This window comes from Lipophrys pholis, assembly GCF_963383615.2.
Source record: "Lipophrys pholis genome assembly, chromosome: 22".
NCBI classification, from domain to species: domain Eukaryota; kingdom Metazoa; phylum Chordata; class Actinopteri; order Blenniiformes; family Blenniidae; genus Lipophrys; species Lipophrys pholis.
In genome coordinates, this window is record NC_137644.1 from 17623170 (window position 1) to 17648022 (window position 24853).

Below are 24853 nucleotides of genomic sequence, written 5' to 3' on the forward strand. Positions count from 1 at the left end.
AACTTCAGATGTTTTAGCCATTTTATTATTTTGAGCCACAAGATAGAACTAGTTTTTGGAATCTGCTGTGCAAACAAAATTTTTAAAAAATCTGGTAAGAAACTTATTTATTTACAGTACATATAATTTTTGAAAGCTTCAGGGAGCCACATTTGTTTCCAGGGCTGCTGGTTGCAGATCCCTGACTTGTAAAGACAGAATTGTATTCATCTTGTTGCTGTTCGAAGCTTAAAACTCCGGTTACGCGTCTCCCTTAACCTGTCAAGTGTCTAAATAGAATACAGATGCGGATGGGTGGGTTCACACTCAAGAGGTTTGCTGTGATTAGAATGAATGCCAACTTTTGCATTAGTATTCTAGTCTATTTGTGGGAGCGCAAATGCTGCCGTGGTGCAAACAAGTGAATTAAGACCGTCCAAATGCAATCTGGTTCACACTCACTAAAACTCCAATGAAGTCTAAACATAGCACAGACACAAACGTCCTCAATAAATAGCTAAATATAGGAGATGACGGCATCAGAAGGGCCGTCTCCCCGCAGCAGATCTTCATTGATGTGTGCCACTGAGGAAATTGCTTTCTTTTTAAAGCTCAAGGTGAGCACTGATCTGGTCAAAATACTTTTCCCATTTAACATGAAAATCAGCATGAGCATGAATAGTTTAGACACTTTAGGTTCTATATCTGACAACCAGTGACCCGCCGCAAGACGACAAACACAAAAACGTGGACACAAACTAAGCTTTTATGTCGGATTTTCTCCGTCTTTCTCATGTTATCGATTCCGATCATCCAAAAGTCGAACAATTCAGGGATCTGATAAACGCTACCAGCCCGGTCCTGCCTCCGTGTGATCTACATTTGACGTGTTAAAATTGCAACAACTCCTTTCCTGACAGGTAATATTGGAGTAATCTCAGCTGCCATGTCAGTGGGCCGACACATGCTGCGAGTGCTATTTTCACAGACCACTTACTGCTGTAATTGCGTATGTATCTCAGAGATGGCTGCATTTATTCCATTTCAAGCATTTGACGAGCACACAAGAAACCAAGTTTCCAACTTTCTTAAAGGTTTGTAGCAACACCCAAAGCTATTTCTGCTGACGTTTCTATCAATGTGTTTGAGCTCGAATGACAAAGACAAGTGCAATGAAAGGTTTTGACAATTTCTGGAGTGCCACTCGCCAACCAAAAAGGAATATTTTGTCAGCAAAACAAGTCACCCCTTAAAGCAATTAAAGTTTTATAAGGCCACTTTGTTGATTAGAAGTTTTGAATAACAGTATAAAGCTACATTTGGATTGCTGCCATCCGCAGGAATGTGAGATAAATGAAAAAAACAAAGCGCGAAGCAGAACCTGCAACAGAGGGCATCATTTTACAGCCCGGTGCTCCTGCTACAGGATAATTGGTACGGCATTTATCAAGCCGTCAGATGGTTACGCTAAACTTAATCTGTGTGTCTGCAGCACTCATTGAGATAAACGAGGAGGAGTCCGTAACACTTTAACCGCACCCTCGGGAGGACACCCTCAAATCCCTCACTTGTCCTCTGCTAAATTGCTATGTGTCATCTTTAATTTGTCTCCAGATGCGATCTAAATAGGTGGAAGAACTTTGTTTTCACACCTTAAATGTAGACTTTTCATCTGGGGCTTTCGATCAAGCAAATGCCTAAAATCCGAGCTACCCAGTTAAATAAACCTCTTTTCAACAACTGAGGTATAGCAGAGACATCTTGACCTTTTGTAATATCCAAAAAAGCTGAGCTTTTTATTTCAGGATCCCACGAAAAGCCTGGAAGCTCTTTGAAAACATATTTGTTTTTGCCAACGACAAACCAGGAGTGGAAAGAACAAAGACATTATCTTCTTATAAACCTGGGAGATGAGGCTCATTTTGTTTACTCAATAGACCGCGGTGCAAACATGGGACCTTTCTTTGTTCTATCTATCACTTCCCAACTCTCCCTCCATGCCACCTTGTCTCATCTGAAATCTCATCTCGATCTGATTAGAGTTAATAGGATGAGAAATGGAACGCTGGTCCAAACACATCTGTCCTCTCTGCTACGCTTCAGAGAATTTGCATTTTGTTATTGTTTGCAGCCGTAGTGGTCAGGTGTTATGATGTTGGGGAGTTTTTTTTTCTTTTTTCCATTATTTGAATTCATTTGAGAATAAAAAAAAATAATAATGGAAAATATAGCAGGTAACATCGTTCTCCACCGCGCATCTTTGAATTGGCTCCACCTGTCATACTCGGTTACAACTGATTGCTTCTTGGTGGGAGAAAGGAAACGGGAGAAGCAAAAGCAAAAGTGCTTTCGGGGCACCGTGGATGAGAAAGACCAAGAACAGATAAAGGAAAGGAAGTGAGAGCATAGTTTCCCTCGCCCTAATTTGTTCTCTCCTTCGATAACCCTCTCCCTCTTGTTTTCTCATGCATCACGAGACGTCTGGCTCATAATCGAGGAAATGATTGCCCCCACGGCTGGCCCCAGCACGTAACGAGCTCCCTGCCAAGATAACCGTGACCGGGGCGGGAGAGGAGGGCACTGCCAGAGTGATAAACGAGCCAGATGTGCCGACAGTGGTGTGAGTTGCTGGGGGGGGGGATTGACACCGGGACCTTTCATGCTGGCACACGGACACTGGCCAGGACTATTGTGTCTGGGCAAAGAGGCGGAGATGGCTGATGGTATCTCTGTGCCACCGTGTGATAAATACGCAAAGAAAATGTCATTTTCTTTAGTAGTGGCTTCCAACAAGCATGGGGAATGATGAAATCTGACAGACTGCGATGCAACGGAGCGAAACGAGAAGCGATCAATATTGTTCAAATTTTGGTTCCTATTCTAAAAGAAAGAAATGTCTTCTTGTCTGAATGCAAAAGCAGACGCATACATAGAAATATTTTTTTCATTCCCTCCCTTTTTTGAAAAAAAATAAAAAAATAAAAAAATATTATCTGTTGAAACTTAGAAACCAGTACACTGAAAAGGAAACATATCGTCCACACAAGCTCTTTTTGAAAGAAAAAAAAGGTGAGCACACTGAAACACTATCAGCAGCCAAACCAGCCACATCATTACATTTGTTTCAGTTTTACTGTGCGGGAGAAATGGCGAACATTATGATGCAAAGAATTGCTGGCTAGTCTTCTGCAACAACTACTTCATTTTCAAGGCTGCTTCAGTAGGTAGACATCTTGCGCGCTCGATAAAATATCAGTAACGTCAGCTCCATGGTGGGGATATGTGTTCAAAAAATAAATCAGACTGTTGACATCTGCAGCTCATTCTGACTTCTGTTACTCAGTGGGGATCAGCCACTGTGTGCCAATATGTGAGTTAGAAAAAAGAAAAAGAAATCCTGTAAGCCATGTTAAAACCAGCCCGTTTCGCCATTTTGCATCAGAGGAAATTGTGATACAACAGTAATTCTATATTTCTACACAAAAACTTCATAGTGACCAAAAACTCCAGAACAGATACCACAGGAAAAATATGTAATTATTCATGTATGTGAAGACCGTGGGTGTCAAACGTGTTTTTGTTCAAGATTCACATACAGCCCAGTTTCATCTTGAGTGGGCCGGACCGGTATAATTGGGCCTTAATAACCTTTGAAATTTAAACTTAAAAGTTTTTACAAACTCACCCTGACAGCATGGCTTTTGTGGTAGCTATCTTTTATAACAGCACCACTGATATCTCAGCTTGGGTCTCAGGGTTGTGTTGTCTCGCTACTCTTAAGAAATCTGTTAAAAAAATCTATATTTTCTTATATATATATATTATTATTTTTTTTTTTACAATTTGCTTGATGGTTTTCCTTGGCTGGATTGGAGCCTCTTTGCAGGCTGATTTTTGCAAACGGATCTTATGTGTGACACCCCTGGTGTAACCAAAGAGACATATTGCTTTAACATATCTGGATCAAATCAATAGATTATTAAACAAACCTCTGGAACTTGTAAGGCAGAGATATTAAAAATGTTGTGATACAACTTAAAAGCTGGATTTATATTGTACCAATACGTCATGCTTTTTCCTCTCGTCTCTGCATTGCATTTCTGCCTTCATTTGTCTGCTTCATGATTGGCAAATGAAGTATAGTTTTACGTATTCACCGGGTGACTGAGTACAATTGCAAAGACAGGTGCTGTTTTGTGTCTGCTAGGGTCGAGTGGCTGTAAGAGCACATACACTTCAGCAACTCCTGCCAAGCACAGTGCACAGGAACCCGCGCAGTAACTCCTGCCTTCTTCGCTGTCTGATCTCTCTGGGCTAACAGTTGTGGGTTATCATTCTGCCAGAAACAACTCCTCGTGAAGCTGCCCCGTCGGTACGGTAAAGCTTCCCTTCATCACAGATAAAAATGTGTTTTCATTTGAAGCCTGGCAGTGTTAATAACTCACGCACAGGTCCATAATGTGCTGGTGATTTGTGCACAACAGAAGGTTTCACAGGACATTTGTGAAGAACACTGCAGACCTTGCAACAAGCAAGAGATATTTATAGAAGTTTCCACAAGAAGAATCTGCTATATAAAGAGCCGCGTGCACTCGTGTGCACATTCGGACCGTCCTTGCACAATAAAGCCAAGGGGACTTTTTATTTTGCGAGTTATGCATTTTACGAGGGCCATCATGTTGGCTGAGGAGCGGTTTCTCTAATCAAATGTAGAGTGCTTGTGCGAGGAGGCTTTCAATTCAGGCACTGATTCCCATAATCAGATGAGTCACTGCGTCAAGGTTGTCCTCCTCAAATAACTTCACTTTGGAAGGGGAAACAGGAAGCCTGCGGAGCTTCCCTGCAGAGGAAGCACATGGTGTGTTTGTCTGTGAACACTTCTGCAGCTTGCTCAACAGGTGGATCAAATAAAATACCTGAGAACAGAGGTGTTGTTGTTTTTCTGCGTGCACCGTTTGTCGTCTTCACATGACCAAACAGTTCAATGTAAAAATAGCTTTTCTTCCTGGAGGAGCTCTGTTCTCGCAAATGCACGTATACACGCACACATAATGAGGCCGAGATCTTAATTTAGATGTTCTTGCATGACTGTGTATCTATTTACAGGAGCAAATTGAAGGTGGTTGCAACACTGCGAGGAAGAGGAAAACTTCCTCGGTGCATAAATTCTCTTCCTGTTTAGCGCAATCAAATGAGAAAAGCTCATCTATCATGCACCAACTGTGGAGTCTGCACAAGCAAACACCCAACCTCCCCCACTAATTACATTCCTAATGAAAAGCAAACACACAATTTACACACAGGCAAAACCATGTTAAGTACACACACACACACACACACACACACACACACACACACACACACACACACACACACACACACACACACACACACACACACACACACACACACACACACACACACACACACAGAGCTTAATCCACCATTCATGAACCATTAACAGCTGGCCAGCTGAGGTTTGCCTCAGAGGGAAGGATCAGGAAACTGGATATGCAGAGATGCCAAGACAAGAGCCAGGGAACACACACACACACACACACACACACACACACACACACACACACACACACACACACACACACACACACACACACACACACACACACACACATACACACAGGCTGGCCCCAGTGGCATGCATGCATTTACCTTGCCCAGCAGGAGCAGAAACGCCTGGCGGAACCGGAGTCTCTGGAACACAAAGACATCGTACACGGCAGACACGGCCAGCACCGTCACCCCCTGCTCCTTCCACAGCATACTGGCGGCTGCGCACCACAAGCTGCACAGCATCCATGCCCAGCACCCAGCGGTGGAGCCGCCGGCGCATTGCCTGCCCTGCAAGGCCCCGTGTGGGTTCCTACGGAGGCCACAGTGTTTCGCATAGCAGAGAAGAGAGAGCAAGAAGAACAATGCAGCGCCGACGTCTGCCCTCCCCACCACGCCGGCGACCGCCTCGGTGTGTACCGGGTGTGAGGCGAACAGAAGGCCCGCCAAAAGGCTCCACGGCCCCGTGCCCAGCAGCGGGCGACTGAAGGCTGTGACGAGCGCTGTGACCAGGCCGTGCAGCAGCACGTTCAGCAGGTGGTAGCTCCACGGGCGCAGGCCGTGGAGGGTGTAGTTGAGGCGGAAGGAGAGGGTGCAGAGCGGACGGAAGGATTTGTGGCTGCCACTGTGAGTGAGGAGGGTTCCCCAGAAGTCGTCGTACAGGATGTTTGTCCACGGAGTCTCAGGGAGAAGGTCCTGGTTGGTCCTGATGGCTCGGCTGAAAGAGTAAAGAGACTTAGTTTAACATAAAGACATTCATAATGTGTTTATTGTCTGATATCAACTAATTTCAATATGTTTTTCATTCACTTTTTCTACTGGGTGTTTTTATATAATGTGTATTTTATGATTATTAACACCATGGCGAATATTTTTTTCTCATTCACATAATTACAGACAGTTTTGAGGTATATACAATTCATTTTAAAATATTTCAACATATGTTCATGAATAGAGACTTTATTTAATTGCTTCACTTAATTTCTGGTATGAGTTAAAAAGAAAAAAAGAAAAGTCAGCCAACAGCACAGTTTCATATGAAATACGTTTTCCATCTTGCTCATGATCCACTCATCAGTGAGATTTAATAGACAAATGCAATGACGATGCCAAATGCAATAAAAAAAAAAAAAAAAGACCACAGAGTATTTGATTGAATACACATGAGCTCTGTTATTCTCTCACATGCACAGCGTGTGCATATGTCACTGGTACCTGCACACACAGGTGGTTTCACAGCCCCAAGGTTGCTGTGGATCCTGATAATTAGCAGATCATTACAGGGGACACGAGCAGCATTCGTGTACGTTCACAGGCTGCGACAAATGAGGCTCACTGCAGGGATTAAGAGTGATGAATGGCCTAACCGCTCCAACATCTCAGAGCTGAGTGGGAGAGTACCCCCAAAACCCTTTTTTTTTTTTTCCCTTTTGGAAAGTGAATTTGATCAGAGATGAAGCATCTTTAGATATTACACAGTGAATGCAGCTGATAATAAAAATATCAGACAGCCTGTAGGACGTAGGTGCCAGGGAGAAAGCAGGAAACAAAGAAAAGTAGTCAAACGGAGGAAACACAGCACAGGCATGGTTCCTTTCGGGGGTTCAGCTGGCTTCATTGTTAATGGCTCAATCAACGAGTTGGAGGATTTCTTGAAAAAAATGTCAAACTGGATGACGTTTCTGGAAAAAGGAACACTGTCTACTGGAATGAGTTCAGATAATGGACTGAGTAAACTACACTCAACAGTCTGTAATGTTGCCAGACAAATCAATTTGTGTCTTGTGTCATGCTGAAGTTCTTCAAGATTGCTCTGAAGAGCCGTGTTGCTGAGATCAACTTCATTTTTTTAGAGAATAAAAAAATCGGAATGAGCTCTTTGATGATTCCATTCCACCATCTACTGCATTCTCAGTCCATTATTGTTTGTAATCTTGATGGACAGCATGACAGGTGAGGCAGGAGGCTCCGTGGACCATGATGTTTGACACTGTGATCATTGGAAGTGCATAGAACAGCTGGAAAAGAACCACATCAAGTTGGAGGCGTGTGCTGGTCAGATGAGGAGAAGTAAGGGGTAAAGGTAGTGACTGTCCATGAGTTCATATATCCAGGGTCTACCATAAGAGTATGGCACTGGCTCAGGAGGCTTGATTAGGATGGAGATGGCAGGCATGACATTTTCTAACGGCGGCCCGAATGGACATGATTAAAATGTCAAAAAGGACAGCTCCAGTTGAACAGTTTCAAGATAATTGGTTCGGACATTTGCTGAGGAGGGACAGTATACATATATATATATATATATATATCTTCTACATATAGAAGATGGAGATACTCGATGCAACAGTAGACACTATGCAAAATAGTCTGACAGAGAAAAACTAGGGCTGCACAACGCATCACAAATGTATCATCATTGTCATATACGTCGCTAGAGACTGACTGAACCGTGATGAATTAGACATGAACTCTGTCGACATATTCCAATCAGATGGATCCCCACTGCCTGATTTCACTTCATTACTTCAACATTATTTCATACAACAGGCCAGAATTCAGAAGCACAAAAACATAAAAGGAGGACACGCAACCAAAACCAACAAACTAAACAAATTGCTTCATTTCTGAAACACTGCAGGTGGGGATTTGAAAAAAAAAAAAAAAAGGAAAAGACAGCTCAGTCCAGCTGGTGTTAATTGTCATGATTTGTTTGTCCCTGTTTTCCCTCCTGGCTCCTCATTTCACGTTAAGTCCTGATTGTTCCTCTGTTCATCATCTCCCCTCACACCTGTCTGTTGTTTGCAACTCATTCCCGTGTGTGTGTGTGTGTGTGTGTGTGTCTGTGTCTGTGTGTGTATGCATGTGTGTGTGTGTATGTGTGTGGTCCTGATCTCTACCCTCATCCTGATTGGCTCCGCCCCTGATTGTACCAGCTGTGCATCATTTTCCCTCCGCTTTGGAGTATTTAAGCTTCACCCTGTCCTCACGTCTGTTTGTCTGTTGTTCCTCGTCTGTTCAATGCCCCCAGTTAAGAGATCTGTTTGCTCATCTGTTCAGCCTCTGTTTGATTTCCTCTGTTTCCTGTCTTATTTTCTACCTCATGGGTTTTTGTTGTTTACTTTTGATTAGTATGCACTTATCAGCTTCCCTAAACACTAATAGTTTTTGATTTCATGTCAAAAACTTGGATATTTTATCCACCATTCCCGAACAGGAAAAGCTTAATATGCTCTGGAGCAGGGCTGTCAAACATATTTTAGTTCGGTGGCCACATAAAGCCAAATTTCATCTTGAGTGGGACGGATTGATAAAACTGGGCCATATTAACCTTTAAATTTAAAACTTTAAAGTTTTTCTTTGTTGTGGTGCAGAGTATACATGATGAAAATGTCTATTTTCACCAAATTACTACCGGAATGTACTACATAAAGCAAATTTTAATGATACCTTTTGGTACCAAATACAGTGAAATGTCAAACAAAAATCTTAATGATACTACTCTTAAGAAATTATTTCAAAAATCAATGTTTGACAATTTTATTATTTTCTTGGTGTTTTGGCGGGCCAGTTTAGGCCTACAGGCCTTATGTTTGACACCCCTAATAAAGTGAGGCTTGAAAATTCATATCTATACAAAATCAGCAACACACCGTAGGGGGAAATCATCTGAGGAGAAATTGTGTTTAATTAATATCAGTGTGGGAATCGAAAGCATCGACTCTGCTAATCCCTTTGCTTACGAGCCGGTTCAAAGCAGATGAGGGAAAGACAATGAGGAAGAGTCATAACAGCCCGTCTTATCCTCCGAAAACAACACAACTCATTCTTCTTCAAAACCAGGTCACGTATTTTATTTGCATATGAGCATGAAGCATGGGCCACGAAAAGCACCAATTTTGTGTTTCCAGGAATTTTTCTTCACGCCGACTCTGTCAAGCTCCTCTCGCTCAGGCTTTGATTATCATTTAGCAGTGCCGCGCTGTTTGCTGAGGAGGGGGGGGGGGGCAACAAAAAGGGGGCCAGCCAGGGACTTCCTTTGTCTGGAGACTGTAACTAAGAGCTGAGCGTGTAAACGGAGGACAGGAGAGAGAAGGAGATCAAGCTTGCCAGCCTGTGAGAGCTGACAAGATAAAAGACGAAGATTGACAGTAAACCCAAAAAAAAAAACTACTCAAAAGACAGAAAAGCAAGCATTAACTGGCAGATCCGGCGTCAAAGTGATAACTACTCGCTGAATTAATTGAAGTGTTTTTTTTCCTATGAGCCCACGGCCCTGTCATCGGCTGAGCTGTAGTAAATTCCTCCATTTCCCATGATTGTTCTATCAGGGAAAGGCAAGTGTGGCTTTCTCAGGCTCCCAGCTGCAGCAAAGCAAACTCGCCCATTTTGATATTTCTAAGGACCCAGTGCATTACATCATTGGGTTTACAAACCCTCTTCCTCTTTTTTTCCCTTGTGTTACTGTTGGTCCACAGTAAGGTGTTATTGATGAAATGTTAACAGTCCCACTACAGTGGTGATTGATGCAAAGGGCAGAATGAGTCAGTATACAGAAACAATAAACACTGGAATTTAATGACTGCCAGCACTGAAAGGTTTATTCAAAATGAACCTAAGCAAAGGCAAAACAGTTTCCCATAGACTCAAAAAGTACCCGAATGTCCAAGATTTCCAGTCATTATTCAAACAAAACTGATTATTGTATCCTAAATGTGTAAGCGGTCATGTTTCACACCCTCCCATCCCCTCAGGCATTTAGTTAGCACAGTATCAAATCCAAACCCGAGCCCCGATTCACCCTGGCCCGGCTCCCTCCTGTCCCTCAGCGTGTCTCTGGTCTCAGCACACAGTGGTGATAAATAATTTAAATATTCAAATCAGCGCCAACCACTCATCTCCCTCCCCGTTCCTGCCCAGCGCTGAAGGATGAAAAGAATGCATTAGCGATGAGGCTTTGGGAATTGGTTTGTGCATGCGCCTGCAAACGCCGAAGGAATAGATGGATACATGCAACGTGCGGGTCTTTGTGTTTGGCGAGTGTGTGTGTGTGTGTGTGTGTGTGTGTGTGTGTGTGCGCACAGGCGTGGGTGTGCAGCCGCAGAGCCGGCGCTGACGGCTTCATTGGGGCCCGTCGCTGCAGCGGTGCAGATAGAGTGGCCTCCTGTAGTGATTGCTCTTACAGAAGAAGGTCTTTTGTATTCAACCGCCGTAATGTGGGGCAGGCAGCGCGGCGAGGCTGTGGGGCACTCCTTTCACTATCCCTGAAGTACAGCATGGGTTTGGTCTTTTCAATATTCTTTCTTTTTTTGGTGGGGGGAGGTATAAAAATACATTTGTGGGATTCCCATCGACTCTGAAAAGAGAAATTAGTGGGTGTAGAAATTTTTTTTTTTTCTTCTCCCCCTCCCGATGGGATGAGGTGTTCTTTCACCTGTCCACTGCTCTTAGAAGAGAGAAAATTGGCTGTCTTTCAGTGTTTGGGTATGTGTCTTTTCAATATGCAAATGAGCCCCTCCGCCGCCTCCCGAGCAGTGAGCTCACCACCAGTGATTTGCTTTTTCAAGCGCTTCAAAGACATATGCCGCCTGTTTGAGGAGCATTATGCACGTTAGTCTTAGGAGTAAAAAGTATAATAGGTAGACTGACAACACTGTTGATTAATAATTTAGTTACACAAAAAAAATTATGTGCAAATTAGGTTTTTGAAATGCAAAGATATTCCGTGTAAAATTATAAGAAAAGAAGCGAAGCAGCAGATTTGTTTTGAGATGCTTAAACTGCATGCAGGGCAATAACAAATTAATTCTCTGCATTACTCAACATGGCAGCAGTTTTAATGAAAATTTAAAAAAATGTACTCGCTCTGCCATGGTGTTGCCAGCTCTGTAATTATCATATTTGTTTGATTGCTTACGTCAATCAATGATACCAAAAAATGCATAATGTACGATAAGCGTGAGATAAGGGTGGCAAGATACAACAAGCGTGATTAGTTGAACGATCAATAGCAGGGGTGACATTTGCAGTCCAATTTCATCTTGAGTGTTTTTCTTTTGTTGTTGTGCAGAGAACACGTGATAAAACACCCAAAAAAAGTGGCCGCTACTCTTCAGAATTTAATTTCTTTTTTTTAAGTATCTAAAAAATACAACAATGTTGAGTCTCTGACACAGACACTACATTTTCCACATAAAAATGTGCACAAATAAGTTGCTTTGATCTTAGTTTTGCTCATTCTCACAAGCATGAAATAAAAGCTCCTGCCACTTCAGTGGAACTGTCATCCGGAACTATAAAGCAACAGCTACCAGCTGAGGACAAAGTGGCGGCTGTATAGCAAATGTGCAGAAATGTAACACGAAGATAAATTCGTATGTCCAGAAGTCTACTTCAGCTCCAACTTAGTAAGTGTATGTGATAATAAGCTTGTGTTTCTTTTCTGGACCCTAACAGCAGCTATAAAGCAGCACTGCAGGAGGGAGCCGTGTGGCCTGTTTGTTATTGCCGTGGGAACACTGTAAACTGGGAAATGGGACCTTCCCAACTGGTGACCGTCCAAAGTCTGAGCTCCATGACATATTCATTAGTGCCTGAACTACCTCCTTTATTTATTATATTGTTTCCGGCTCTATGTTCACCATTCATCCCTCAATACATACGCTTAACTTTAATTTTATTTGTTTTTGCTTATTTACAGCCTGTCTGCTTGCAGATTGTGTTTGTTTGACAATAACACAGATCTCCAGTATGAACTGCCAACACAGAGTGGATTATAGCTTTTTGTGGCAGACTCCCTTTTCCTGCCCCCTGACCTAAGTGATAAGATAGATCACCCCATCATCATAAAACTGTGCTGTTAATGGATGCTGACCTGGTTGGCCAAGACTTTATTTCATGGATATCATCATCTCTTGGTCCATTTCCCTCACACGTTCCATTCACTTGCTTCTATTAAATCTGTCATCCACCCGCATCTCCATCACCATCAATTCCTTTATCTTTATTTCTGCTTTTCAATGCACTTCGTCCACTTTTTTTTTTCTTCCCTTACACCACCTCCATCCATCTTATTTCTGTCTCCCAGCTCTTTTCCTCTTTCCATCTTAACTATCTGCCCGAGGAACCGAATCTGATCTGGTAGTCTCTTACAGTCCCGGGCTCTTTAAAATCCCCTTGTCTGGCCAAAATCTATTAAATTTCCCTCTCCTTGCTGAGGAAACTGAGTGCTAATTAAACTCGCAGACAGAGAGCAGCAGCAGACAGGCCTATTCACACAACGCTAATCTTGGGCTGGCGCACCACTGAAGTAAACACAGCACTGATGCTGCTGGCTTTGTGCACAGGCATCAGGAACAAAGATGATTAAAACGCGACGAGAGGGGGAAATCTCCATCCTGAGAAACAAATCCTCATCACAGAAGAAAGTTTATTGGAGAAAAAAAAAGTTCACACTTTATTGGGCAAGTGACGAAATGCAGTACTTGGGTAATATTTGCTTATCTATTCTGAATGACTGATGTGGTTCTATTGATGTTTTTGATGAAGTTTAAATATATATATATATATATATATATATATATATATATATTTGGACTATTTCGTCTGAGTCCTCAATATGATTTGCATCTGAAGACGCTGGCCACCAGTTATTGATTTCATCTTCATTTATATTCAGGCACACGTGCAGCAAGTTAAAGACCACTGCATCAAACCGAGAGAAAGTGTCCGTGTGGGTGGGTGTCCGCATCGCCTCCATGTTAATCCAATGCTAACAGGATTAGAAAGTGATCACAGAGAAGAAAAGAGTTCGTAAGATACGTACAGGGGTCACAGGTCAAGATGTAAAGCTGATTATTGTGTTTTGTGCAACTCCCATGCCATTCTACATGTGCAATATGGATAATCTATGAAATATACTGTCCTAATCCCACGTGGTGTGACGATTGGCAGGATATTGGCGCTCAGGGCTTTGTTCAAAGCAAAAGCTGGTTGAGAGTAAAAAATCCTCTAATTTTCACCTCAGTGATCACTCCAGAGGGAGCTTGTTGAACTTCACCACATGAGACCAGCGACCGCATGGAGACGGTGATCTGGTCCGCTCTCACTTTAATCCAAGGGTACCTACCCATCCATCACACTGCTGGGTTGAACAATCATGCGGAAAGCCATTATGCTTGCTGGCTGGGCCTAAATGATTCGTTCACTGGCTGATTATCAGCCGCTGTTGTCCCCCCCTCCATGCAACCGCAGCGTGATGACAGGCAATAAGGAGATGGCGATGATGATGAAAGTACGAGTTGTAACGAGGGGGAGGAAGAAACCACAGCTCTTATTTCATGAGCTCATGTTCACATCATTATCCTTTCTTTTTGAATGAACTCAAATTTCCTAGGTAATTCATGTCTGTTCTTTTCACTAAGTGATTGTTTAGCAGACAGAGATATGATTCAGATATTCAGTTCCTCTTTTAATCAACCATTTATATCTGTTTAGTTTGTTAATCGGTTGGCCGAAAGGTCAGGAAGTGAACATTAAGGGTGTGTTCAAACACCGCACGTCACCGCCTCCACTGGCAGAACAATACCCCAAGCAGAAGTGGCACTGCTACTTTCCCACACTCTGTCCCACGCCAAAGTGGCCCGAATATGGGAGGAGAACAGGGAAAAAAAATGCAGAAATGTTCAGATAGCATTCATAAAACTCTGTCATTCTGCCCTGGGTCTGGTTGGGAAGGATTTATGCTTAGCTCTGCAGAAGCTCTTCCTTTGCCTGATGTGCAAGATGACATTTTGACAGATTCCGTGCCCAGCTCACATGCAATTATTTGTTTCTTTCCATCGTTTGAAATGTGTTAACAGTGATAAAGTGCCGCTGGACGGCGTTCCACATAGCTGGGCAATGATGACATAGAAAGCAGAGAGAGAAAAATTGGCAAGATTTTCATCCTTTTTTATGTATTACTGTACTGTAAGTAAATCTCTGACACAGGATGAAGCCTACTTTGTATTCAAGGTACTATACTCTGTTTCCCTCTCCTGCTCCGTCCGCTGGTTTAATTGATTAAAAATAGCCTTTCTCAGAGCTTCCAGCAGTTTTCCCAAGCAAGATGGAAAAAAAAGAACAAACCAGTGAAATCATCTTTTTTTTATTTTTTAGCTCTACATGCAAATGTGAAACAACAGCTTCCATAACAAAATGGTGTTTACAATTATTGTATCTGTGCAACAGAATCCGTGCACTGAATGTATATTTACAGAGGGGAAATGCTTGTTATCTGAGTGTTTACAAGAATATTGTTTCCTTAGAAAGGTAGCTTCCTTTCCATCTCATTGTAAAATATCCAAATGCACACAGTATCTCCTCGGTCTATTCAGAATTTTTATAAAAATAGAAATGTAAGGAACTGAAATGAGTGTTAATTTTAATTATGTGCCATTTCTAATATTTCTGCACAAATACTTGCACATAAATTCACATGCAACATGTTCACATTTGTATGCAAAGACAATTTAAGTCCTAAATATGTACTTTTCTTCCCAATTTGTATTTGTACCTAAAAATACAAACAAATGCAATGTAGCTGCAGCCCAAAATATAATCATTGTCATAATGTATGTGGTTGTCGCTTGATGGACTGGCGAGTGGCGACCTGTCCAGGGTTTACTTTACCATTGTTCGCTGTGATTGGCTCCAGCAAGAAATAAAAGCTGGATTGATAACATATTTTAAACATGTGGTTGGAAGGAGTAGTAGTAGGAGTAGAGCTGATCTAAACCAAACACAAAAAAACTGCTCATGGTGAAAATAAGTATTTCAAAAAGTGAATACATGAGCATATAGATTCTCTGTATAAAGAAAAGACAGCCAAAAAAATCTGAAAAGCTCAGACTTTGCATTGCCTCTTCACGTCTTCTGTTTCTTATCATTGTTGCACAACACAGCGTTTCCTTTGCAATACTTTCCATGAAAAAAATACATTACAGCTTAAAAAACGAGTTGACAAAAAATGTTATTCCTTACACACATTCTACCTTTGGCCTCAAGCCAGTAAAGTTTTACCAGTGACTATTGATTTAATTGCCACAATCAAAGGAGGCCACTTGTGGATCGTTGCTCCTCATCATTTGTGTCCGTCTGTTGTAGTTTCATCACCGTCAGGCCCAACAGGTCAGCTCGTAGCTGATTAAGATAAAGTCTCCTCTACATCCTCTGGCCCTCCAGGCCGGCCTGTTCGGGCGAGCAGATTTTTTCCGGGGGCTCGGGGCTTCAAAGAGGCAGAAACAGTGTGAGCTAAACATCAGGAAGTTGGCCGTCTCTCTTGTGTCCGGGCAGCTTTCATGTCGCCTGTGAGGCTGGTTTCCTGATTAGCTGAACAAGTAAATCCAAAAGGGTCAGGGTCGGCTCAGTGCAGGGGACGTAAATGTGTGCCGACTTTAAATGTATATGGACTGACGCATTAATCAAATGCCTGTGTGAATATCAAACATCATTAAATTTAAGCAGTCTCCATGCCGCAAAAACTCGGTTTCAATTAATTTGAGAAGCACTGAGTGAGAGCAGAGCGCTGGCTGGAACGATCAGTTTAAAAGTTGAGAAATACAGTATAAACTAGGGTTGCGTGTGCCATTAGGCAGCATTATATACAATTACTATTACAATTAGTATTGCAAACAATATGATTCAGAAGCACTTCAGTCAATACAGTACACGTAACAGTGTTCTTTCTTTTGCTCCTGTTTTTCATCACATCGCACAATATCTGCAATCTAATTGTGACAAAACGCACTTTTCCCTGTTAAAAACAAATTACATTTCATTTGTTTGTAGTGTACAAAAGCATAAATATGATAAATATAACATCATTATGTCTGCAGTTATACTTGTTTTTAATCATTAGCAATAATTATTTTAACTCTTTCACTCTTTTTAACTGCTGATGGGAGTTTTATACGTCTCATAACCGGAACTTGTATCTAGTAAATAACTATCAGGAAATGTCAAAAAGTAAAGAGCTTTGTGTCAAAATTCTAGTCATTACTGAGGCCTACAGGGCTTCCTGAGTACAACTGTTCGATATCTGAAGAACTACCCGGATTAATAATTGATGCGACCATGGAAAAATGGGCAGAAACTCGCACTTTTTCCACATCTTTTGAGAATTCTACAGCAACAAAAGCTAAATAAATCCAGTGATGTGTGTAGAAATGCTGAATAGATCACTTAGCATTTTATTTGATCGAGTAACCGACGACGTTTCGTTGAATTCCCCTCGAGAAAAGACATGTTCAATACCCTCATGATTAAAAAAAATTATGAACGTAATCACTGAGAACTCTCATCAAATTGATTACTGGGCCTTTATCTCCATCTACACGACTGATTGATCACTTTCCATTAGCTGGCCCCACAAAATCGAGGTGATCTGACAACAATGCCACCGCTGGCACCTGTGTTAAAAGGAGGCCAGGCCGTCGGCAGTGTTCCCTGAGTGATGGTGTCAATAAAAGCCTGTGATGAATCTTCGTCCTCACCAGAAGGAAGGCTATGGGAAATCAATTGCTAATAAAACTAATGCTTTACGCTTCCCCAGGAGGAAAAATATAGTAGATGCAGAGAGCGAAAGACTGGGTTGGGATTTGAAAGGGTAAAAGCTCACACTTGTAAAACAAAACCAAAGAATTGTGGATTCAAAAGATTCCTGGGTACAGTTTTGATATTGTTGAAGCACACGATGCTGAGCAGTGTATTTATAGCAAATAGAATAAAACAGCCATGCTGGGAAAACATCGGAGACCAAGATCCAGGGAGTGTTACAGTTCAATTCATCAGCAAATTGCACTTTCACACTTTCTCGAACACTCCGAAGACCACCAAGATCTCTTATGGAAAACCATGGCTGCATACTGCTGTGTTTATCCCTTATACATCAAGCAAGGGACCCTTAATTTGCAATTTATAGGTTCTTGAGAAGTCTCACCTAATAAAAACAGCACATGCCGACAGTATCGTACTGCCCGGCGGCATTTGCAATGCCCAACACATTAAAATGAGCCAACGTCCAGGAGCACCGCTGAGAGTTTTACAGGTCTCCCAGAAATCGTTGCCTTTCCCACACAGCCAGCGCTTATCAGTGAAACTGTGGCCAACTCCAACACCCTCCGGCCATCCATCCATCCCACCCGCAGGTTCCAGCCAGAACCCACCAACCTCCAGTACGTTACGAGAAAACAAATGAGCAGCCAATCAGTCCTCAATTCTCCATCTAGCTGGAGCTCGACAGTTAATTACAGCGCCTGACGGTGAATGGGTAATTAGAGTGGCCTCCCCGAGCTGCCTGCATCCACAGTGATAAATGTGATGCTTGATTAAAAATGGACGGAATACTGTTCTCTGAGTTAACCAAACAATGCATAAATCAAAGCTGTGTACAGGCTGCAGATATAATTTACAATGCCAGACAGATGTTTTTCTGTCTCAGCTCGCTGCCGCTTATAGAGCATTGTTGCTTCTCCAGGAATTTCTGCAGCATTACACTCTTTCACTTGTGTCTGAATACATGCTTTCTATTTTTACCATCAAGCTGTACTATGCAAAAACAACCTAAAGAGTGGCTATAGTTCGATTAAAATGATTGTATATTTATACTAAATCACTATTATACGATGCGTTGGGTCTGTTACGGATTGGTCCCGTCCTGTAATAAAACCACAGCTGTGACCAGCTCCCCTGTGACACTCGGTATGAAGATGGATGGGCCCACTTCTACAGGTAAATCATTTCTGACGTTGACCACAAATTCCACTAACTTCTCAAATCAGTAATTTGATATTACATTACCCTGAGCAATCATTCCAATATCTATACCAGGAGAAAAGACTGTGGCGAAATGCAGAATGAAGCCTTCTTTACATGGCAACGTTTCATATCTAGATTTTGTTAGTTCCATTTTTTATTTGTTTGCTTTGGCAGCAGAATAATTGACTGGAGTCTCCACATGCACAAGATGAAAGGTGATACCAGCGAGTTTGATGCCTTGGTGGAAGAAGTTGTCAGACATGCGAGTGTTATTGCAAATAAATCTAAAAAGATGATCAGTCAAAGCTCAACTATAAAACTATTTTTCAATATCTTTTAACTACGTATATAAAAGCTGTGGGGAGCCATCTGAGAAAATACCTAGCTTCTTTGCTAATTGCTGAACCAATGTGCATTTCATTTTCCAATGTATTTAAAAGCAGACACAATCAGAAACAACATTTACACATGTGGAAATTCGCATTGCAGGTTATACATTAATCATAAACTCCTCCCAGTATTTCCCACGCTCTGGAGCACACGGACACTATTGCATATTTATGAAGATGAACGCCCCAAATCGATTGCGTGTGTCAGACACTATCCTCTGAGTGCCTTCTTAGTAGATTACCTTGCACGTGTGTGTGTGTGTGTGTGTGTGGACATTATCCTGCAAAAACCTATAGGACCATAGCGTTTTTTGGTTTTTTTTAAATACCATTTATAATGAGCAGTTATTTCTCCATCCAAAAACTCTGCTGTGGTTATTATTTTAGCTGGAGTGGTACAGATATTTCACCACTATCCAACACTTTTTATTTTTAAGCTCCAGGAGGATTTTCCTTTCCGTTTTTTTCCCTCACCTGTTTAATGCATTTTACCTTCCACAATCAATCCCACTGGCCTAGTTCCACACAGATGCTGGCGGTTGGCACAGTGACCTATTAAAAAACGTCCACCTTGAGCCACCTAAACTCATCATTATGTACACCCAGTCCCCCCTCGCTAGACCCCCACCTCCCACACTTGAATGAAAATGGGGTACTCTCCCACCGGGGACAAATACAGTGTCTGGCATTGATTTCTCTCCATGGGGAATAGATGGATGTTGGTGGGTCATGAAGAGTCATGGCTCCGAAAGTGGCTGCCAATGTTCTCGGCTCACTTTTCACCTCAGTCCAGCTGTATAATTTGCATGCACATATGTTCAGATTTCACACGCACACTCACACTCACACACATGCAGAGGACCAGGTGTGGACACAAAGCATCAAAAACACACTCTGTCCAGAGGGTTGCAGGCCCACTTTATATTCACTGGAATCAACAGCATGGCAGACCTTGGCAATGTCCAACTGGGTTTGGAAAAAAGTTCCTTTTTATTCAGTCTGCTACAAAAATCAGTGTGTCAGACCATGAAAACAATTGAACTTGAAGTAATGAAGTGACAACTGGTACTTGCTCTGCGGTAAAGTAAGAAGAGTTGGGAGCTATTTTTGTCGAAGGATAATCACACGTGGATACGAGAAGTCTATATTTCGTGGTGCAGGTTTGTTCCGTTCGAGAAACAAACTTCTGTTCAGTAACTTTACAGAGACCAGATCACTTTTAATCTGCCGCGGGGATTATAATGAGGACGAGTTTAATTGCCGATGACAAATCATGCAGCCAGTGGAGGATCTGAGTGCTGCAGCGCTGCCAAGGGAGCAGCTGGAGAAACAAAGCAGCATTCTGTTTCTGCTCAAAAGCTTTCTGTCTCTGATTTAGAAAAAAAAAATAAAAAATCACTTTAATACTTCACCCGAATTGGTTTGTAATCCGATGACAAATTAAAAAATGCAGCTACTTTTGAGAATGAAGAGGATCTGTGTGCATACATTGTATGTAAAGAATGGCTGCGGGCTGTACAGAAAACAGCCTGTAGTGTCACACTCGGGAGCAGTGAGGCTTCTTTCTGTTTTGACAGCTTTCCGCAGTCAGATCCACTTGCAGCGTTTGTAATGGCCAAGTGAGCCGCACTAACCGAGCGTACAGCACTGTATCCAATCCAGAATAGGGCCTCCTTTCTTCTGCCGTGACCAGTTGTCACATTCCAGCATTAGCCGGAGAGAAACGGCAGCTAAAGAGGGGTACCAAGGGGGCCAACCCAAACCAAATCTGTCTTCCTTTCAAGGATCTGTGCTAATTATCTAAGATCTTTTCAAATTCTGATCTGTGATCTGTTGAACATGGCTGGTACAACGAAGCCATTTGCCTGAACTCAACTTTTAACATTGGAACCAATGAAGTCATCCCAAAGGTGCAAACCCCATCCATTTGACCCTCAACTTTGGACAAAGCTAAACCTGACTAAAGTAGTTTTAAAAGTACTTTTACTTGAGTCACATTTTATTTCAGCACTGGAAACCGTTAGCATTACAAGCTACGACAAGCGCAAATGATCAACGAATTACGAAACCAACAAAATCCTGTTTATTAAAGATATGTCACAAACACTTCCCTGCAGGAGGTTAAATACAATCCAAGTTTTTCCAGCTTTCAGCAGGAATTCTCTAATATACAGCCTTGTTGAAATGCTGCAGGAAAGTCCATTATAAAACCATAAAATGCATTGTATAACATCATAAAAGTGGCATATTGCCGTCTGAGATGGACCGGGGGAACAAGCAGACATGATGTCATGGTACAGCGCGATGACATTTGCTCGGAGGACTTTGCTTCGCTGTGATTATATGCAACTTGGACTTTTCATCATTCCCTCTATAAACAGAAAAGAGACAAATGTGACGATGGAAAGAAACTGAACACTCCTCACTGGTTTCCTCATCTAAAAGATAGATGAATAAAATAGATGATAAAATAAGTTCACCTGTTGTATTATTGGAGATAACGTACCAAACCTGTTTTGGTCCAGACTCTTTGTCAGGTATCCAGCAGACACTCCGGGAAATCAATGATTCTTCGGTGACTATCTCAGATTAACCTGTAGTAGTCAAGCATTCTGCGAAGCTGCGTTAGGTGTGTAAATTTCATAGTATTGTGTTTATTCTGTTCCACATATGAAAGGAACTGATATGAGAATTTGTTTTGAAGGGAAATGTGACGCAGCTTGTTGTCAAGTCAACTTTATTTATATAGCACTTTAAAACACCTGTGGCTGAAGCCAAAGTGCTTCACATAAAAGGCAAAGTAAGAAAAATTATAATAGAAGAGTAAAAACTTATTGGGATTAAGCAGATCTGTGGTATAGCGTCGTTATTGTATCGATATCGAAGTGGTGTCATAATGGTATCGTATCGTTATAGTAACAGTATATCTGCATCATTTCAGCATTGTATCACATTTTCTGAAATTCCTCAATTAACTTTGAATTCTCTGAACTTATGTGATCATGAAACAGACAACATGAAACGAATACCAAGCATAATGAGCAGAACTATTCATTTTGCTCCGCGAACAAACATCTTTCCTGTCTCCGACGGGGGTTGTCACGAGGTCTATTTCGCCTGCTAGATAGGACTACATGTTAGCAGATGCTGGTGGTCATAGCAGAAAGAAAAAAAATCAGTCAGGCCACGGAGTGTAGATTAAATTGGCATTGTCAGCCACCTCAGTAATGGATTGACTGGATGTGTTATCACGGTAATGAGCAAACCGTGGGGGAAATGTCTGCTGTGGTAATTCGCCCGGTGTGGTGAATGAGACGGCACCGCCACACTCTGTGGTGACCTCCAATCAGAACGCACACCATGTCAACCCAGCAGAGACACAAACCTGCAGCAGGACGACATAGCTGGAATGTTTAATTTGATCAGATAAACATTAAAAAATAAAAAATAACTCAGAGCTTTGGATGATGGATTTCTTTTGGGTATGGGGCAACCAATCATTGTATTGACAGTCTAAGTTCCCTGCTGTGTGTTCATTTCAAAGTGAAAATGAATAGCCTTACACACTGCGGAGCTCAGTCGAACCAGCCGTGTTTTTATCCAAGGCAGAAACATGCATAATTCAGTAACCTTCAGTAGTACAGTCCACCAGATGAAGACATGAAAGTAATATATTGAATGGGTGAACTGTAAAGGAGATAAAACTGTGTGGTGTTGGTTGCTTTCCTCGAATGTGTATCAAAAATAAATTACAGTGTTGTCAGCGCTCATCATGAAAGCACTACAACTACACAGGCTTTTGCTCCAGCGGCTGATCTATGAATATCAAAATGACATTCGGAAGATGGATAAATACGGTGGCTGGTTTATCTAAAAAAGAAGAGAGGAAAACAACTATTATCAAAGGCAGATTGTGAGAGCTTCTTAGAGTCAGAGCTGCTATGTTAAACAGCAGTTCACCTCATTTTCAGCTCGCTGAAAGGAAAGCCACAGATCCCACTGAAATAAGGAGCTCAATCTGTCTCCGTGAAACGGGTGAGCAGACTATTGAACAGTGCTTAAGAGGGCACTGCTTCAAAATGGGGAAATTGGCGTAAATGTATCCTGACCCTGACTGGGTAATTAAGGAGGATAGTTAACTTGAAGGATGATGTGCTTTGTTGTTTCAAACACAGAGTAATGGATAGTCAAACCGATCCAAACCTGAGTGACTTGGTGTTTCGACGAAGAAGGAAATGTCAGACCACAAAACACAAAACTGTGGCTATATGGCAAAACAGGAAATTGCAATGTTCTTACCAACTCGCTCCAGCTTAGATTGAGTCCATGCTCTTTTTCTATTTTTGTATACGGCAACAATTTTAAGCACAATGGCATATTCTTCTATTTTAGACTATCCACAATAATCCTATCCTCTCTTTTCATAACACAGCGTGTGTCATTGCTCCTCCAAATAGATCTCCATTGTACAGCGGTGGGAGAGCCACGAAACAACAAATCTGAGCTGATGCTTCCACATTTCCTCTATCTCTATCATCTGTGGTGGTTTTCCACTTTTAGGCACTTATCGGGAGGAAACAGGAAAAGGAGAAAGGCTATTTCCCTTTGCGAAGTAAATCAAGGGAACCAATATGAGCAAGCTACAGTCCAGTCGTGTCAAACATTTGGCCTCTGGGCAAAATTCAACTCGCTGGATGAGTTTGCAAAATGTAAAAGTAATATAGAACTGATCAAATGCTTGTTTTCTTTGTGAAAGTACCTGCTGTTCCCACTGTTTTCAATAAGAGTAGAAGCCATAATGCAAGTCTGAAACCCAGAATTGAAAGCCGCAAAACCCGTGAACCAGTATCAGCATCAAAACCATAACTTGAGGGTGAAGCTGTAAAAACATGTACTGTATTACTAAAAGCTGCAGGACTTCTGTGCCTGAGAAGTGACAGGCTTTTGCAAACCTGTTCAGAAAAACTGACTCAGATCACACTTAACTGTCATGTTTTGTGAAAAGTGCATTAAATGCAGGGTTTCACAAAATATTTCAAATTTATCGATATCACAATATCAGTATGTGCAATCTACACATCACAGAAGAGTGACAAAAGAAAGATAAATGTGTCCGTGCTGAGTGCATTAATGCTTTGCATTAATAAAAAACAGCATAATTAATCACAACAGTTGTACAATCAACTAATTTAAAAGGTTTCATTGATTTTATTCCATACAAGTTTTTCAATTCAATCTCAAAAAACAATCAAAAACAACTGAAAAGGACAAAGTCAACCAACTGCTTCGCTTCTGAAATGCACGTGATTAAAAACAACCATAAAAAAGAAGACGAAAAAAACACATCACAGTCACAAAAGAAAAACACTTATATGTGTATGATAGCCTGCAACATTATCGTATACAGCATTTACCTAAACTCACACGGCCCTAAAGTGTGATCCTTTTCAGGATGTACTTGTATTTTTCAGTTACAAATGAGGAAACACTTTGATGTTGGTATCTATAGCTTATGTTCTATTGGCCCAGCCCTATTGAAATGAAACAAGACTGTATGTTGCCTCTGCTAGAGACCTTTTAACGTTTCCATAAATCCACTGAATGTGATTTAAAACATTCTTTTTTATGTTGTGCTATGACGAAACTTGTGACAAAAAAAATACCAACTGCTTTAAAGTGACCACATCTCCCTCGATGCATTGTGAGTAAATGTAGCTGGTCTCGACTCTCTCATTCTCAACTTCGCAGGTTTTTATGAAGTGCGAATCACAAACTGATTTCCCTCACACACACACACACACACACACACACACTGGGAGCTCTGCAGGCGGCCCTTTTCTGACCCAGAAATCCGTATGCATATTAGTCTATTTTACAAAGGCGAGCTGAAGTAGCCATGCATAACGATTGAAAGAGTGTGTGCAGTGCACAGCTCGGGTTCAGTGCCAAGGTTGCCCACCTAATGGATCTGTATTGGTTTTGTGAAGCGCTTGGCACTTGGAATAATAATTAAGGCAGTCTCTGTATGCTGAGATGAATTGAAGTTTTGTTCCAGCTTGCGGGGCATAACAAGTGTTGCCTCCGTGGATTCGATGCATTTTTTGAAATGAAATGTTTGG

The 24853-nt window shown here is 41.7% G+C and overlaps 1 protein-coding gene across 1 annotated transcript in view; it reads right to left on the reverse strand.

The window, feature by feature from the left end:
• LOC308126939 (protein O-mannosyl-transferase TMTC2-like) overlaps positions 1–24853 on the reverse strand; it is a gene marked incomplete at its 5' end in the record, with an annotated part of 60539 nt that overhangs the window by 25743 nt on the left and 9943 nt on the right. The window contains one exon of the mRNA XM_080491644.1: positions 5650–6265. Within this exon, the coding sequence (XP_080347770.1) occupies positions 5650–6265 (616 nt within the window). The remainder of the gene's footprint in view (positions 1–5649; positions 6266–24853) is intronic.